The sequence below is a fragment of the Gadus chalcogrammus genome, chromosome 5, assembly GCF_026213295.1.
Source record: "Gadus chalcogrammus isolate NIFS_2021 chromosome 5, NIFS_Gcha_1.0, whole genome shotgun sequence".
NCBI classification, from domain to species: domain Eukaryota; kingdom Metazoa; phylum Chordata; class Actinopteri; order Gadiformes; family Gadidae; genus Gadus; species Gadus chalcogrammus.
Genome location: NC_079416.1, coordinates 9,174,012 through 9,190,843, shown reverse-complemented (window position 1 = coordinate 9,190,843; position 16,832 = coordinate 9,174,012). Strand labels below are relative to the sequence as shown.

Below are 16,832 nucleotides of genomic sequence, written 5' to 3'. Positions count from 1 at the left end.
ATTGTTGAAATCGAAAACTAGTTCACACCGACAAGATCTTAGCAGGTCGCCGATCAACCACGTATTACCCAACTCTTGCTAGATACTAGCCGAAGAAAAGTGCAACATGTGAGCCTCAGAGACGGAGAGAAAGAGACAGATAGAGTGACAGAGAGAGACAGCGATAGAGATAGAGCGACAGAGAGAGACAGAGACAGAGAGAGAGAGAGAGACAGAGAAAGAGACAGAGTGAGAGAGACTGAGACAGAGAGAGAGATCGAGACAGAGAAAGAGCTGCTTATCCAGGGTAATTTCAGGCGAGAGGATAGGAGAGATGGGAATTCATGCCTCCTCCCTGGCCTTAATGTCACCCGGGCAGTTAGCGCTAATGGCTAACCGTTTACGCCATGTGATTAGTTATTTTGGAGGTGTGTCTCGCCGTACGGCGGCACAAGGAGCCGACCAGGGAAACCAATCAAACCGCTGGAGTGCATCAATACGACGCTCTCCCCCCCCCCACCTGTCTGGAGCCTAGTGTCTCGTTCGCCCGACGCCCGGCGTGAACACCACAAAAACAAAATGAATCCCATTAGAACCAGCCTCGATGGCATCTGTCCTTCGAAACATCATGATTGAGTTTTTATTGACATCATCTTCACAATAAAATACATCATCCAGTCACGCGTGTACGGGATGTAAGTAATAAAAATCGAAGTGATCCATGTGAAAGGGAGAGGCCAGAAGTCTCCCGCAGGGGGTGGTGGTGGCAGAGTGTGTCAGGGTAATGGTAAATGATAGCCTGATGGTAGCATAGCCTAGCGGACCTTTCCAGAGCCCCTGATGGGAACGTTATAACCCCTGATATATGAATATGGGCCGGGCCAACCCTGTCATCATCGCTCTTCTATTGTGCCGTGTTCCGAGTATAGCATAGGGGGTTGCACCCATACAGGATTCTATAGTGTGTGTGTGTGTGCCCTGGGTGTGTGTGTCTGTGAGCTTTCTGAACTTCTGGCCTCCTCAGCAGTCCTTTTCTGTCTCTGAAGCGTCCACCTCTGGCAGGCGCCAACATGGCGGTTAATTGGCTTATTAAATCCCTGCGCAGTGCTCCATCAGCAAAACCATCTCAAGACTAATCCTACCTTTGTACCGTGGAAATGAGCAAAGGGGGAGAGAGGGAGAGCTGTGGGGGGGGGGGCAGAGAGAGAGCGAGAGAGAGAGAGAGAGAGAGAGAGAGAGACAGTGTGGGGGGAAGGAAAGAGAGAGTTAGAGAGCGCGAGCGAGAGAGCACGAAAGTGAGAGAGGCTGGAGTAGAAGTTTAAAAACAGTTACCTTAGGAGCAACAATAGGCGGAAATAAATGGCTAAAAATAACACACATACACAAACACACACACATCATTGACCCAAGCAGGTGGAACCATAGCAGCTGCCGCCCTCATCCAGGTGTGTTTACTCACAAGGCAAAGGGAGGGAGGGTGAACTATGAGAAAGTGTGTGTTTGTGTGTGTGTGTGTGTGTGTGTGTGTGTGTGTGTGTGTGTGTGTGTGTGTGTGTGTGTGTGTGTGTGTGTGTTTCTTTAACTATTTCTTTCTCACCTCAATCATGTGTCGAATTGACTTAGGTACGGACTTCACACAACCCCATAGGATCAAAAATGACAGTGCCATTGTGGCAGGAAAAAGGTATGTTTAGCAGACACATTCTGATGGATGGATGCTGAACCGCGGGTTGTGTTAAGGAGGGGGCTGGTGAAAGGAAACCACCTTGATCTATCCTGAAGGCTCCCCGAAGGAGTGCGCAAGCACTGCCTTGCGGGGAGGGTCACTGCCATGAAATGTGGTGAGCAGAACAGAATCCAAAGAAAAACAAGAGCTAACCATGGCCTTCAGCTATGTAGCGATCGCTTAACACCTGGTACGACATGTGTATTGTTGCCTTAAAGGACAATACCGGTCTGGGTGATGAAACTTTAGTAACTCCTTGCTTCACTTAAAGAGATGTCATCTAACCTGTCCAAGTGACATCCTTGGACTATTTTCTGCCGAATCTTAGCATTTCAAGCTCACATTTAGCGTTAGCATGCCTGCCAGGAATATGAATAACGGCAATACAGCCCTTTCCTCTTATGGAAAAAAACGTACATTGTTTAGTACAGAATTTTGACAGCATTACAGTGAAAAGCCGCTGAGGTACTTAGCACAAAGACCAAAGTGCTGTTTTGCTAATGTTTACGTTTGTGGTAGGCGCGCAAGCTAATTGCTTGGCAGTATGGGCACAACGAGGTGATTGTGACAAACTATATTGCTAACGGATGCTTTAGTGAGGCCATGAGAGAACGTAACGATGCTTTGATCACCCAGACCGGAGACGTGAGAGTTACCAATAAGCGACTTTCACGCCTGCACCCTTCCAGTAATATACTTTGTTTTACATCACTTCACACGATTCTACAGTTGCAGGGTTCATTCCAAATCCACATTTGAGCCATAAATACACTTCCAAGCTTTAGTTGTTAATCAGAAGTTATGATTAGAGTGTGACTATTTCTGCTGCTTCTCATAATGCAGAAATCAAATCATCTTTCATTTTTTTCCCTTTGATAAAATTATGAAATAATGGGATGCCCATATGGAAATGTAACTAATCAAATGGGGAAATAGTGTGTGTGTGTGTGTGTGGGATTGTCTGTGCGTCAGTGCATGTGTGGGATTGTGTGTGCGTCAGTGCATGTGTGTGTATGTGTATGCGTGTGTGTGTGTGTGTGTGTGTGTGTGCGTATGGGCACACAAGTGTGTGTAATGGGTTAATTAGGGCTAATTAGTGCAGTGACTTAGGCAGACATGCGGGGACATCAGAGTAATGGCCGAGGTTCAGTGTGATCTCCGTCTATTCGTCACCAATCAGATTCATCTTCACATACACACTGGAATAGACACACACACACACACACACACACACACACACACACACACACACACACACGCACACGCACACGCACACACCCACACACACAGAGGCTCTAACAGAGGCAAGGCAGGCAACAGGTTGTGCGCTGTATTCTCACAGGACTCTCTCATGGAGCTCAGCTGTTGAAGCCAAGGACGGTTACAAGGTGACAAGTGGATCATCAAACCATCTGTAGACCAACCCCCAGACACACTGACGTACACTCACCCACACACTAACACCCACATACAGGTACCCCCCTAGACACACATACATACACACACAGGTACCCCCCCACACACACACAGCTACCCACGCACGCACGCACGCAAGCACGCACTCACACACACACAGCTATCCACACATAAACCCAGGTTCCCATTCACAGACACATACACACACAAGCTAAATAAAACGGCAACAAATAATGCACTTCTCCCTGGCTATTGTAATGATGAAACTAAAAAGAAACAAAAAGAACAGAAGAGAATAAATAAATCAAGAAGATCCACAAAAAGCTAACCCCCCCCCCCCCCCAGGTGTCTTCTGAGAGACAGAGTGGGTTAGAGAGAGAGAGAGAGAGAGAGAGAGAGAGAGAGAGAGAGAGAGAGAGAGAGAGAGAGAGAGAGAGAGAGAGAGAGGGAGAGAGAGACAGAGAGACAGAGAGAGAGAGAGAGAGGGAGAGAGAGAGAGAGAGGGAGAGAGAGGGAGAGAGAGACAGAGAGAGAGAGAGAGAGAGAGAGAGACAGAGAGAGAGAGAGAGAGGGAGAGAGAGACAGAGAGAGAGAGAGAGAGAGAGAGAGAGAGAGAGAGAGAGAGAGAGAGAGCGAGAGCGAGAGCGAGAGCGAGAGAGAGAGAGAGAGAGAGAGAATTGATCTAGAGAGGAAATGGATGGTCGGGGTGGCGGGCGTGCGGAGGGGCGGAGGGGTCTGATGTGTCACCGTGCGGCGATGGGATTGATAAGACCAGAGCTAAACATAGCCCTGCGGCAGGACGCCGGGTGAGGGAGGGCCAGGCTATTTTTAGCCCTGTTTATGGGGCCGCGGTTTTCCTTTTTTTGTGGATGTTGTGGCCGTCAGTGACTGCAGCTGAATGCCCAAACAGCACAGCAAAGCCGAGTGGGGCGGGCCAGCGGAGGGGGTCGGGGGGGTGGTGGTGGAGGCGGAAGGGGAAGGGGAAGGGGGGCTCGGTCGGGGACTACATTTGTCTACCTCTCGTCTCGAGATTAGACCACTTAGTGCGATTGGAAGAAAATGGCGGGGGGGGGGGCGGGGGAAGTTGCTACGGCGATCCTTCAAGTTCACAACAAGTGTCAGTGGTGGTTCTAAATGTGCACCTCAATCCCCCCCACACCCCCAAACCCCTATCACCCCTTTCTCCCCCTTTCCTTCCCTTCTCTACCCACGTTTACTGTCAACATCAGAAAGGGCAGGAATCATCTCTTCTTGGCTGTGGCACGTGCCGCTTTTTTAACGACATCGTCTGAGCGATGCGGTGCTCTCTGCTTTGCAGCCCCGCCTCCACTTTCTCCCCCATTTCTCCCTTTTCTCCCTCTCCCTTCCCCATGCGCCGTCCGGTTTTATTAGGGCTGCAATATGTCGCCGAGACACATATTTCTGTCCCGGGCGGTACGTGCTTGCAAGGGGATAGAACATATATAATGTAATCGTTCTCTGCGTTATCCCATAACCTTTATCGTACCCATATAAAAACCAACCACATTCTGCGTATCTGAAAAAAACTGCTGATTCATAAGTGAATCCCTGTGGTGCAATAGTCTTTCTCCCGGAGCCAATCACGGGGCTGAGATAAGTGCTGCCTTTTAAGACCCTGATCGCCCTTATTGCCAGCCATTGATGGAGTTCATTGATTTTCCCCTGCTCCACCAGCTAACCTGGTGTTGCTTGCCCACACAGAAGACCGTATGACAGGGTCCATACTGTGATGTACACTCCTGGCACACATAAGCAACTACCTCGACGCTCCATCAAAAGTCCACTTCGGATGAGGAATCTGCCCTCCATGACTTCCCTCTTAACATACTCTCTGTTATGGCAGGGATGTTTGGGTTGAGTATTAGTATTGATGTTTTGTCGCTCGGCTGACGTTGCATTGACTCGTCATATTGATTTTGTATCTAATTAAAACTTATTGATACATCAATCCATTTCTGTAGTGATATGTAGTAGGGAGACGGATCCGAAGGATGCACCAATCATATGTAAATCATATTGTCACTCCTGCTCATTCACTCAACACACGTTTGCATTTCTATTTCTATTCCAATTATTGTTGTTGTCGTTGTTTGGCAATGCGGGTATGCGTTCTGGGTTATTATTAGTTGTTCGTTTTCCGAACTAAATTAGTAATACTGCATCTATTTGTGAGCTTCTCTTCTACTCACCGGCCAAATAAAGACAAGCATGTGTTCAGGTGGAGTGGGCAGAACGAGTGGCAGGGGGTGTGGTGTGGTGTGGGGTGGGGGGGGGGGGGGGGGGGATGGAGTCTGGTTGGAAAGATAGGGAACGGCATAGCGCACGGCATGTGCAGGGATGTGAACACAGAGCAGGGATGTGAACACAGGGCAGGGATGTGAACACAGTGCAGGGATGTGAACACATTGCAGGGATGTGAACACAGAGCAGGGATGTGAACACAGTGCAGGGATGTGAACACAGGGCAGGGATGTGAACACAGGGCAGGGATGTGAACACAGGGCAGGGATGTGATCACAAGGCAAGGATACGAACACAGACCAGGGATGTGACCACACAGCGGCAGCGGAGGCCTCACCTGCAGGAAGTGACAGGGCCTGATGTTGGGCTTGAGGTCCGTCGGCGTCATGGGCTTCTCCAGGTTGAGACTCGACTTCCTGTAGGCCTCCTTGGCCTGGCTGACGGTCAGCGTGGACCAGGAGCTCCGCTTCATGAACTTCCCCTCGGGCGCCATGGCCACGCTGTCGCACGCCGAGCACTTGACGTCGTTGTTGCTCTTGGACGTCTTGAGGGACAGGTGGTCCCCGGCCAGGTGGGCCTGCATGGTGTCCAGGGGGTAGCAGTGGCCCATGTGCTCCAGGGGGTGGCGGGACATGACGCTGGGCGTCCGGTACGTGCTGTCGCTGTCCAGGTTGTCGTCCGAGCTCCACCAGCCGCCCGAGCGCTGCTTGCTGCCGCCCCCGCCACCGCCGCCGCCGCCACCGCCTCCGCCGCCGCTGTCGCCGGCCTTGCGCTCTTTGCTCTTGCTGCGCTTGCTGTGTTTGTGGTGGCCATGCTGGTGCTGGTGGTGGTGGTGGTGGTTGGAGCCCTCGCCCCGCTGGGAGTCGCCCTTGGTGCCGTTCATCTTGGACGAGCCCTCCAGCGAGTGGGACTTGGTGAAGAGCCGCTGCACCGAGTGCACCAGGTGGCGGATGCGTCCGGGGCTCTCGTTGCGCGGCTCGGTGGCGGTGGTGGTGGTGGTGGTGGTGGTGCGCTGGTACTGCAGCGTGTGGAAGCCGTCGCCGCGGTGCACGGGCATCTGCTTCTCGAACTGGTCCAGCAGGTTGGCCGGGATGCGGTTGGATTTGCCGCTGCCGCCGTGCGAGGACAGCCCGCCGCCGCCGCCGCCTCCGCCGCCTCCACCTCCACAACCACCACCGCCGCCGCCGCCGCCGCCGCCCATCTCGTCCCGGCACTCCCTGCTGGCGCCGCCGGCGTCCCGCGTGCCGCCGCCGTAGTGCATGCGGGGGAAGGTGCTGCTGGAGAGGGAGTGGTCGGTGTTGGACATGGAGGAGGGCATGGCCATGCACTCGGAGTGGATGGAGCTCCGCGGGGAGCAGCGGTGGTGGCCGTCCAGAGGGCAGCTCTCCGTGGGGCTGAGGAGGTAGGAGGGCGAGCGGGACTCCCCATGGTGGAGGTGGTGGTCCAGGGAGTGCTCGCAGTCGGCCAGGCCGCACGTGTGGGCCGACGTGGGGGAGGTGAGCTGCAGCTGGGCGGGGCGGCCTCCGGAGAGTCCCTTCATGTTCCTGGGAGGAGTGGAGTAGGTGTCCTCATCGAAGTACTGCGAGGGCGACCATGAATACTGCTGGTCTGTGGGGTTCAGAAGGAGAAGAAGGGAACACGTTCAACGAGTGGCGAGAGACACATCCTTAGAAGTCGCACTTCTAGTTCTAAAAAGAAGTTCTAAAAATAGATGCCTTTCATGATTGCCGCTTCTCAGCAAAAACGCCAAATTAAATGTTCCTTCCCAGACGGGCTGGTGATTATCCACACATTATTGTTCTCCTCACTTCCCTCCAAACTACATAGAGTAGGAGAACTCAAAAGGTACAAACTGCTACATCAGCACAATGTCAACCTACCTAACTCCACAAGAGAGAGAGCGAGAGTGAAAGAGAGAGCAAGTGAGAGAGAGCAAGTGAGAGAGAGAGAGAGAGAGAGAGAGAGAGAGAGAGAGAGAGAGAGAGAGAGAGAGAGAGAGAGAGAGAGAGAGAGAGAGAAGGAGGAGACAGGTAGGAGCCTGCATTGCCATTTATCCAATGCAAAGTGAAATAATAGCCTATCACTCTGAGGCAGTTGTATCATCCGTCAAAGCCTCGAAGAGAGCGCTTTGAGGCGCACGGCTGGACAGACGTCCTTGGGAGGCATAGGCAAAATACATCACCTCCACGCAACACACACACACACACGCGCTTGAACGCACGTACACACACGCTGTCACACACACATGCTCTCCACCGCCTTCTCAGGCACGTACTCGTAGATTAAAACCCAATTCGTCTCTGATAGGTCATCAAGGGCAGATGTCCAGGCGGTTTCATTGAAATGTGTTTGACTCAATCAGAGGAGAGTTTTGCCCCTTTTTACTGCTCAGCATCCCAATGATTCCAGTGTAATTGCAATGCCCTCCCTTTGAATTGGCCCTGGGATGATGGGTACACTGTCAATAGTTTAGATAGGACATAGCACGGATCCCAATGATGAACTTGTCCCCGCATTACAAAGAGAAAACGTTTGGGGGGTCATGCATGGATATGGAAAATAGCAAAGCATCAACATACTGTTCGATTATTTTGGTATTGGACGGACTCAGTTATCTTTCTTTGTTATGCTATGACCTGTTTCAATATGTTTACGATATTTACATGTTTATACTATGAAATCCTTCACCCACTGTATACTCAAACGATTACCCATAATAACTGTTATATGAATGACAATAAAATGCTAAAATGCAACCTCAAATCCAATAATAATAATAACTAATAAATACCACAACTACAACAGCTATTGCCTAACCATTTTTGTTAGGTCAAACTCATGCTTCACGTCCCGGTGGCAAAAATGTGCCGGACGATTACCGCGGCCATATCTCATACTTATATGCACCCTGCCATGTGCAATGGTGTAAAAGAATAAGAAACAAACAAGCGGACCAAAATAGCGGGGGGTTACACTCTCCCTGGGCTCCCAACACATGCCTCATAAACTCTCAGACTCTCAGCCAACTGTAACCCCATGAAGTGAAGGCAGGTTTTATGAGGTGTGAGCGGTGAGAAAGTTGTTGACGAAAAGAAATAAACTGCCATAAACAAATAAACAGTCTTGGGTTTTAAAATACATGAATATGAATGAGGATTTTGGCCGATAATTTTATTGGGCCAGAAAAAGGCTTGATCATTGAGCCCTTATTGTGATACTCCTAAAAACTGGAATAGTTCCAATGTTTGAGCTCATATGAGCCTTTTGAGAAAGCCAGACATCTTACTAGAAGGTAATGCCTAGAATTTGCGTATCCATAATGATTCTTAGGATCCTATTAATCATTTCTTGTGGTATTTTGGATTCATATTTAGCGCTATAATATTATAAAGAAAGCAATGCAGTTCATTGAAGAGATCGGGGGGAAATCCTGATCGGTTCTTAACAAACATTGTCCATTTTACTGTCTAAAAATGATTTGGAAGGATTGCATGCAAATAATCATTATGCATTAGTTCATCAAGATACCGTCACAGATATTCACTATTATTTGTTATGCAGTTGTACCATGTAATCACCATTTCGTAATAGGCATCAGACACACAATGATTGTGTTGCCTAGTGGCTAGCATCCCATTGTATTGCTAGTAAATACAAACCAAGGCGTGTATGCTGCACTGCAAGCAATTACCTACCATGTGGTACAATAATCATGATCCCCTGTCCACATGGGTTACCCCCCCACATATTAAATGGCAATTTGTTGATTCCAAACAAAATAAAATGAATTGAAAACAAACCAGCAGTCATTTTGTACCGACATCCTCATGCTCACAGCTCAACCACAACATCTCCCCCTGAGGCGAGCCAACAAAACATTTCAAGACTTTTGCTTGAGGGAGTTGAGGGATCTTAGATTTTTACAGACATTGGCTTCATTTAGGGACCCATTTATTGTATAGAACACTGGCACACGTGAGGAAACATGCTATCAATCTATCTATACAGAACAGATTAGGAGTTTCGTAGTGTTTCTAGTAGAGTTGGGGCGGAGCTACAGTAAAAAGGTAATGCAACAATGAGTTGTATGTCTAACAAAAATAATTCACTATTCTGCTCTATAGATGCATAATTACTGTGGAGGTAACTTTGTTATTGCATACTCTGAACCATATTCAATTCAAAATGATCAGAAACTTTTTTGTATGTTCAAAAGGAACCAATTGAATGGTATTAATAAGCTCCCAAAGGTAACTCAAGGAGGCATGATGGAATTAAATGATTGGTGGCTTGGGATTAAGAAAAAAGGAACGCAATATGTTTACTACTCAACGTGAACACTTATCGCTCACAATAGATTGAAACATTTCTAATGGGAGGCTTGATATCCACCCCCGAGGCACAGTCATGCTGAGCAGTCCTTGTTCTTCACTAATCTCCATCAGCAGAAGCCAAATACGCTTCTTCTTTTATGTCGCCATCATTTTGGATTTAAAAGAGTCACATGGGTTTGTCTACTCCATGGCCGGATGCATAATGAATCACATCAAATTAAAACGTATTTTCAAAGAAATACGTTTAAAAAATCAGTAACAAATAAGACAGAAAATAAATATGAAAAAGCAATAGTTTTTAAATGTATCATCCTTCTACTGTGCCGCCTTGTTGAATGTAGGTTGTCATGGTATTAGGAAACTCAATTAATTAAAACTATTGTCACTTCTGTGACAGGAAAAAACACTTGAGGATGGTTGTGAGGAAAGCCACTGCACAGCATCTATGAACAGGAAGATAACGCAGCGACACAGAACACCTGCCAGAATAAACCAGGTGATTTCCACTTGAGGGTTGTCCATCTTGCTCCACTCAACAAACACTGGAAAGAGGGACGAAGGCACTGCCGTTTGTTGTTGAGTTGCGATGACACATTTCCTGTCTGAAGCTATGCCACCGTCTTACTCTGTCCTTTTGCCAACTGAGTGACGCATTCCTCAGAGGGCCTCCCTTGGTCTCATGACAACAGAAAACATTACTGTTTCTCTCCTAACCACATACTTAGGGTTGTCTGAGTGCATGGATGAAAACAAAAAATACACACAGGAGCACAGGTCTTCAAAGATGGAATACTACCAACACTCTGAGACGATAGAATATTAACGACAAATGGCAAGAAAGCAAGGGCAGGTCTCTCAGTGACAGAAATTACTTCCAGCTAAAGCCTAGACTGTTTCTGCCAGAGCCATTGACAGAGAGAGTTGCGTCATCTCCGTTGACTCCATCAAACCAACCTAGTTTAATACAATCAAGATGACACTCATTAGCTTCAAAGATGGGATACTTATAGAAGCAGAGTAGCATACTAATTATCACATATTCAATTCATTTAGCAACATATTTCACAGCATCTTAGCTATTTTAGTTAGTGCGGAGCAAATCAATATAGTAGTACATAATAGTTGATATGGTTTGTTAGGTTGATTTTATGTTATGTGAATTCCATCAAACCAATGGCTCTAAACATGACATTGAGTGGGAAAGGATAGCCTATTGGTAACTGAAACACTGTGACCTCCTATTTCAGATCACATCAATGTATCTTAAATAGAATAATAAAGTGTTGTAGGCTGGGACACTATTGTGCCATGCATGGCTATTTATATTGATGGAGAGTTTGAAGATGCAGAAATAGACCTCCCTATTACTCAACTGGAAATTTTCTAAAATGACTGCATGTTGGATGACGTGGATATGCATTGCTGTGCCTACACAACACCCTGACCAAATTACGTATTTTGTGATGGTCAGATTGATCCTTCTCACTTGCATCAAGTATTTTTACATTTTCTTTCTGCAGGGAAGCAGCGCATCGTGACTGCTCCCACCACCGAGTGGTTGGAGCATCTCCATGAAGATCAGCCAACCATGATATAATCCAAGGCTTCATGGGGGCTGGGTCCAACGACAAGACAGTGAGGAAAGACCAAGACATTGAAACATTATTGATGTTTGAGTTTATTTAAGCTTCAATAACAGGAAGCTTAAATAAACTTGAAATGCTTTTGATTTTGTGTTTTCGTTTTTAATACTTTTATACTGGAGGTCAGAAATTGAATAGACTTCCCAACAAGTATCTTTCAATGGCAACACATTGAACCTCATGTTACTGCACATTACTGTTGTTGGTGGAGTTCGAGGCTTTGGATAGGCTAAGGCTCGGTAAGGATGGATTGATGTTCAATTAATACCTTATGGTATTTAAAGCTTTTTAAAAAAAAGTCTGCAACAATTCTGACTCATAGAAGCTTAAAAATCCCAGCCTGTCAGCCTGTCACTCTTTTCTTTAATTTGGGCTAATTATATAATTATAAAGATATTAAATACTACTGATAAGCAGGGCAGTTTGCGATACTTCCAATTAATTAGCATTATGTTTACTAGTTACCAAACATTACTTTTCCATGGTCAATGAGCAAATTGATGGGCAATTTCCTATCCTATTCCCCCCATTGAATCAACTCTGTCTTTCTATGGCTCTAGTTTCTGGTGTCTGTGGACTTGCTTTATGTTATTAAAAAAATAGCACCTGACATGATCGGTCTACACAGAGGGCCACTCTGTTTGAACTATCAGCATAAATGATTGCTTAAGGCGAGCATAAATGTTGAAGGAGGACTTCAATGCAAAAGAGTCCATCGCGGTCTGAACTGATATCGATGCTGCTGATGAAACCCACGGAAACGATATTCGGATTCTGCACTCAATTTAGAGATGAGGTCGTTCAATGTTATGTCCAAAAGTCTTTAGACCTTGTATAGAGACTTGTTGGGCTTCAAACTCTCTGTCAAGTCAAGCCAATAATAGCGGATTTAAGACTTGGCACAATCTGTCAGCCACCAATCGTGTCCGACTAAACATCTGGATGCGCACCAAAGCCCCACTATTATCAAACTCCTCCGTGCCCCGCCAGTCATGAACACACCCTTAAATCTGAAAAGGCTGCCGGGCGGAGGCAGGAGGAGAAGGAGGAGGAAGAGAGCCGGAGCAGGAGGAAGAGGGCTCATTTATAAAGCGGCCCTCTTGTTTCGCACTCTTGTTGCGTTACGAGTGTGAATAAAGGTCGTTTTGCTCCTCTTAACACATTAGCATTTAAATAGCATTATATCTGAACCCCGTTTCCCTGGCAGCTCCCACTCTCCCGCTGCCCCGGCCGGCAGCCGCTAACTGCAGTTGGAAACAAAGTTAAAAGATAATGAAAAGTGCGGGAGAGGACCAGGTGAGTCAAAAACACACAACCTTGTGCACTGGTGGAGGAAAGTGTTGCAGCAATAGCCACAACACTATTTAAAATAAAGTTTCTCCCGTCAGTATTTTTGTACTATGGTAACCTTACAATTATTTCACATTCATTTAGAGTCACCAGAAAAAACAAAGAAATGCACAATCTGTCAAACGACTTGATATTCTCATGCTTGTTCTGAGACTGTGATCAAAGCCACAGCGTGCAGCTCTCACTCATACAGCGAGTCAGTACCATATGGATTGATATCATACAAAGCAAAGCTTATATTTTGCAAGGAAGAAAGCCGAGCACCTTGTTGGATTTTGTTAGCTGTCATGGCATTAAGGCACTTGATCACCCAACATCTCTGATTCTGTTTTTGAGAAAAATACAAGCCCCCCTAGCAAATACGCAAGAATGGCTGGAAGTATGCCTCAAGAGATCATTTAGATCAAAGCTAGATCAAGGGTTTTAAGGTTCTGAGAATGATGCTAAAATATTTGGCATCATAAATATGCATCAAAAACATTTCTCTGTTGTAGAGGTCAATGTAATTACCTGCAAGTCGGTCTCTAATTCAGCATTAATAACGCTCAAAGTATATTGACGAAGGCAAACAAAAGGCGGGCTAAAATGTTTGCCAAGTGCCAGGGGTCATTTTAGAAGCATACAATAGGAGTGCTTTATTAAAGGGTGGTCAACCTAGGGAGCTTAGTTTGTCTAATTAAGACAAACATTATCCAACCTCGCACCCATTTACCAAATAACAACAAATCAATGGGATAGCGGCCGGCCTATCAGTCTCCCAAACGCTAAATGTGCAGGAGGTTGAGGCGGAGGTAGAATTTCTCAACCTCCGAAATTCTGCCCTTTTTAAAGAAAATCAACCCAAGCAGGCCAGGGCTCTTGTCCTCAACCGCCTAGGGGGCAAATTCGAGAAGCCGCCTGGGCCATTAGATTGGATGGAAGCCAATTAACAAGCAAACACACACACACACACACACACACACACACACACACACACACACACACACACACACACACACACACACACACACACACACACACACACACACACACACTAGCCTGCTGAACTGGCAGCCGGTTTAAATAACTACCCAGGCGGATCAGATAAGCATGGCCTTGGCTGAGGGCTCCCCGTGTGTAATGCTTATTCGGCCATTTGAAGTGACCGCAATATGTGCATTCATTGTAAGTGTGGGTGCGTGTGCGTCGTTGGAATCTCATCCTGCAACACACACAACCCCAAAACGCCTTCACCCTGCTAATCTCTCGTCTCTGACACGTTCCATCCATCAGTCTGTTGACGTCAGCGCACACGTGTCGCCTAGCAGACCCGGGGGAAATGTGTCTTGGGTCGGGTGATTCATAAGCGATGACATATGAAACACAATGGCACAGAAAACAGTCGCGTACGCATGCACACATCGTAGTATAGTATCAGATGATTCACAAGCACACACAGCGGGTGGATGACCAAAGGTTTGTGGACCTTAAGGATGAAGGGATGAGCATGGGGGCTGTAATCCAATGTTCACAGCTGCTTCCTGAAATGTCATTATTGTTGTCGTGATTAAGCACTTTTACAAGGGAAAGGGAGCGACCCAAATTAGTTGAATGAGTAAAAAGAGAGAAAGAGAACGAGAGAGAGAGCGAGAGAGAGAGAGAGAGAGACAGAGAGAGAGAGAGAGAGAGAGAGAGAGAGACAGAGAGAAAGAGAGAGATAAGGGATGATGGAATAAAAAGTTTCCGGAACATCTGTTGACATTCTGAGAGGCTTTTCTGCGTGGGTTGCCCGGACGTTAACATGAACGCGGCGTCGGCTTTGCCATCTGTCTGCCTGCAAATAATTGATCAAAAGAGGCCGACTTTGATTATGAACGGCTCATCCACCATGTTGTTGAGTAAGGCTTTAAGGCGGAGAGGTGGTGGATCAAGTGCTGTGAAATCCGATTTGACGCAAGTCCCAACGCACTTGCATACAGAGCTTGCATATTTGCTGTCGATTCAGCACAACGTATACATACTAGGCCTGCAGCGGATTCGAATTGTATCCGAATCCGTTCGGTTCGTTTACCACAGTTCGGAGCATTCTGGAGATCCGCGGATTTCGGTTTCATGAAGGCATTGCCTTATGTAGCGTATTTTGCCTACTGTAGCCTACGTCCGAAACAAAGGGTGTTTAGGACCCAGCGGAATGCATTCTCTCCAGTGCTGCCCGAGCCAATGATACTTTTCCCGCCCCTCCCTTCAGCCTGTCAGCGTTCAAAACAAACTGGGCTTTTCAAGCGCACGATTCCTAAATTTAAAGAAAGTAATTGATACAATTATATTCTAAATATACGGGAGATAAATACAAACGGGTGATAAGCGGGATAACGGCCTTCGAGGCCGACCGGTTCGATGGAAATAATGGACAGGTAGAGGCAACTCTGGCTTCATGCTGCGCTCGTCGCCAGAGTTCTAAGCCTCGTCGGCCGTTATCCCTTACATGTTACACTCAGTGCACCATGTTTTCAAATGCATTTAGGGGAACATTTATTGCACAAAAAAGCCTTGCAAGTTGTCTGATTGCAGTCAATTAACACATTGCAAATAGCCTGTGGGTCTCATTCATTTTTGTGTTTCTCCCCCAAACCCTCCGTCAAAAAAAAGTCCGCCTATTTACTATCACGGACATGATCCTAATCCGAACCGTATCCGAAACCGAGGCCCAAAACGGTTATCTGAACCGAACCGTGGACACACTGATCCGTTTCACCCCTAATACATACTCTCTCGCTCTGCCTCTCTCGCTGTGCCCCCCCGCTGTGTATGCCAGCAGGTTGTGGAGGAGTTGACCTGTGGCCCGGGCGGTTAAAACCAAGGGAGGCCAGGGGAGGCACAGTGGGAGTGGAGTGTGCTCCGCTGTCGCCCAATAGGTGTCATCACACCGTCTCTGGCAGCCCTGGCCGTGACACACAAGCCATGACGCATCACATGCCCACTGCCATGCCTCGCTGTCAAAGTGCGTTGTGTTTGTGCATCGGGCTTGTATGTCCTGATCTCGAGGCAGACAGACAGATTCCACGGAACCCACGACAAGGTGGTCACGTGACGACGTGGGTGGAGAGTTCCAGAGCTATAATGGGAACGCCTATTAGTCCTTTCCATCCCACACATTAACGTTAACCGAAGTGACACGGATTAGAATCCGACTTTACGTCCCTGTGTCGTGGTAGCGGAATAATCTCAATTCCTACATGTCCATTGGAACTGACGCAGTCATTCCTGTGCACTACAGACGCCACGCGTAGGAGACAAAGCTTGTTATTTTCTCCATGGTAAGTGCATTAAGCGAACATAGCTGTCCAGTTATGTGTAAATCATGCTGAATGTGAACTTCATGCCACAATAAAAGCCCTTGAGGGGGTTTGAACCTATCCTACTGTCTGTGTAACCATGTGCATGTTTTTTATGTGTGCATTTCTCTGTGTGTGTGTGTGTGTGTGTGTGTGTGTGTGTGTGTGTGTGTGTGTGTGTGTGTGTGTGTCTGTGTGCGTGTGTGTGTTTGTGTGGTAAGAATGTGTGTATGTGTGTGTGTCTGTAAATGCCTTATGCAACATCCAGAACTGCTTTCCCATGCAACTTATTGGAGGATGCCTCTGAACGGTTTCCTTAGCAACAGTTCTTCCTTTCATCTCTCCTCGCTTCTCTTTGAAGTCACCAAGGCGATCGGGGAAAAACAGAGAAAGGAGAATAAGTCAGACGGCCCCGCCACTATGATTTGTAGAATTAAGTAGGCAGAAAACACGTATTTCTTCTCTGCCATTAATGAGACGCAGTGGATGGCAGAGTTTTAACACATTGCCGTAAGTCAGACAGCGTCAGTATTCTATGACCCCAGCAACAAGCCAGGCATTGAATCATGGAAGCAGATTTAAAATCACTCAACTCTCCACCACCACCACCACACTGGTCTTGCACCCAGCTTTCATCTGCACTCCAAGACGCATGTTCCGGGAAAGCATTGCTTCCAGACATGCTGTCAAGCAGGTGGTTATTTGGAGGACGGTATTCGCCATGAGACATGTGGCGGATGTGGAGGCAGAGGGAAAGCATAAGGCTGACCGCAGGGGCTGTGGGTTTGTTGCTTTTCTCTCTTTTATT

The 16,832-nt window shown here is 47.2% G+C and overlaps 1 protein-coding gene across 1 annotated transcript in view; it reads right to left on the bottom strand.

Moving 5' to 3' along the window:
* dlgap2a (discs, large (Drosophila) homolog-associated protein 2a) overlaps window positions 1-6,938 on the bottom strand; it is a 48,621-nt gene extending 41,683 nt beyond the window's left edge. The window contains exons 1-2 of the mRNA XM_056590718.1: window positions 6,598-6,938; window positions 5,721-6,492 (exon numbers count right to left, since the gene is read on the bottom strand). Of these exons, the coding sequence (XP_056446693.1) occupies window positions 5,721-6,492; window positions 6,598-6,923 (1,098 nt within the window). The 5' untranslated portion in view covers window positions 6,924-6,938. The remainder of the gene's footprint in view (window positions 1-5,720; window positions 6,493-6,597) is intronic.
* Window positions 6,939-16,832: the final 9,894 nt, after the last annotated feature.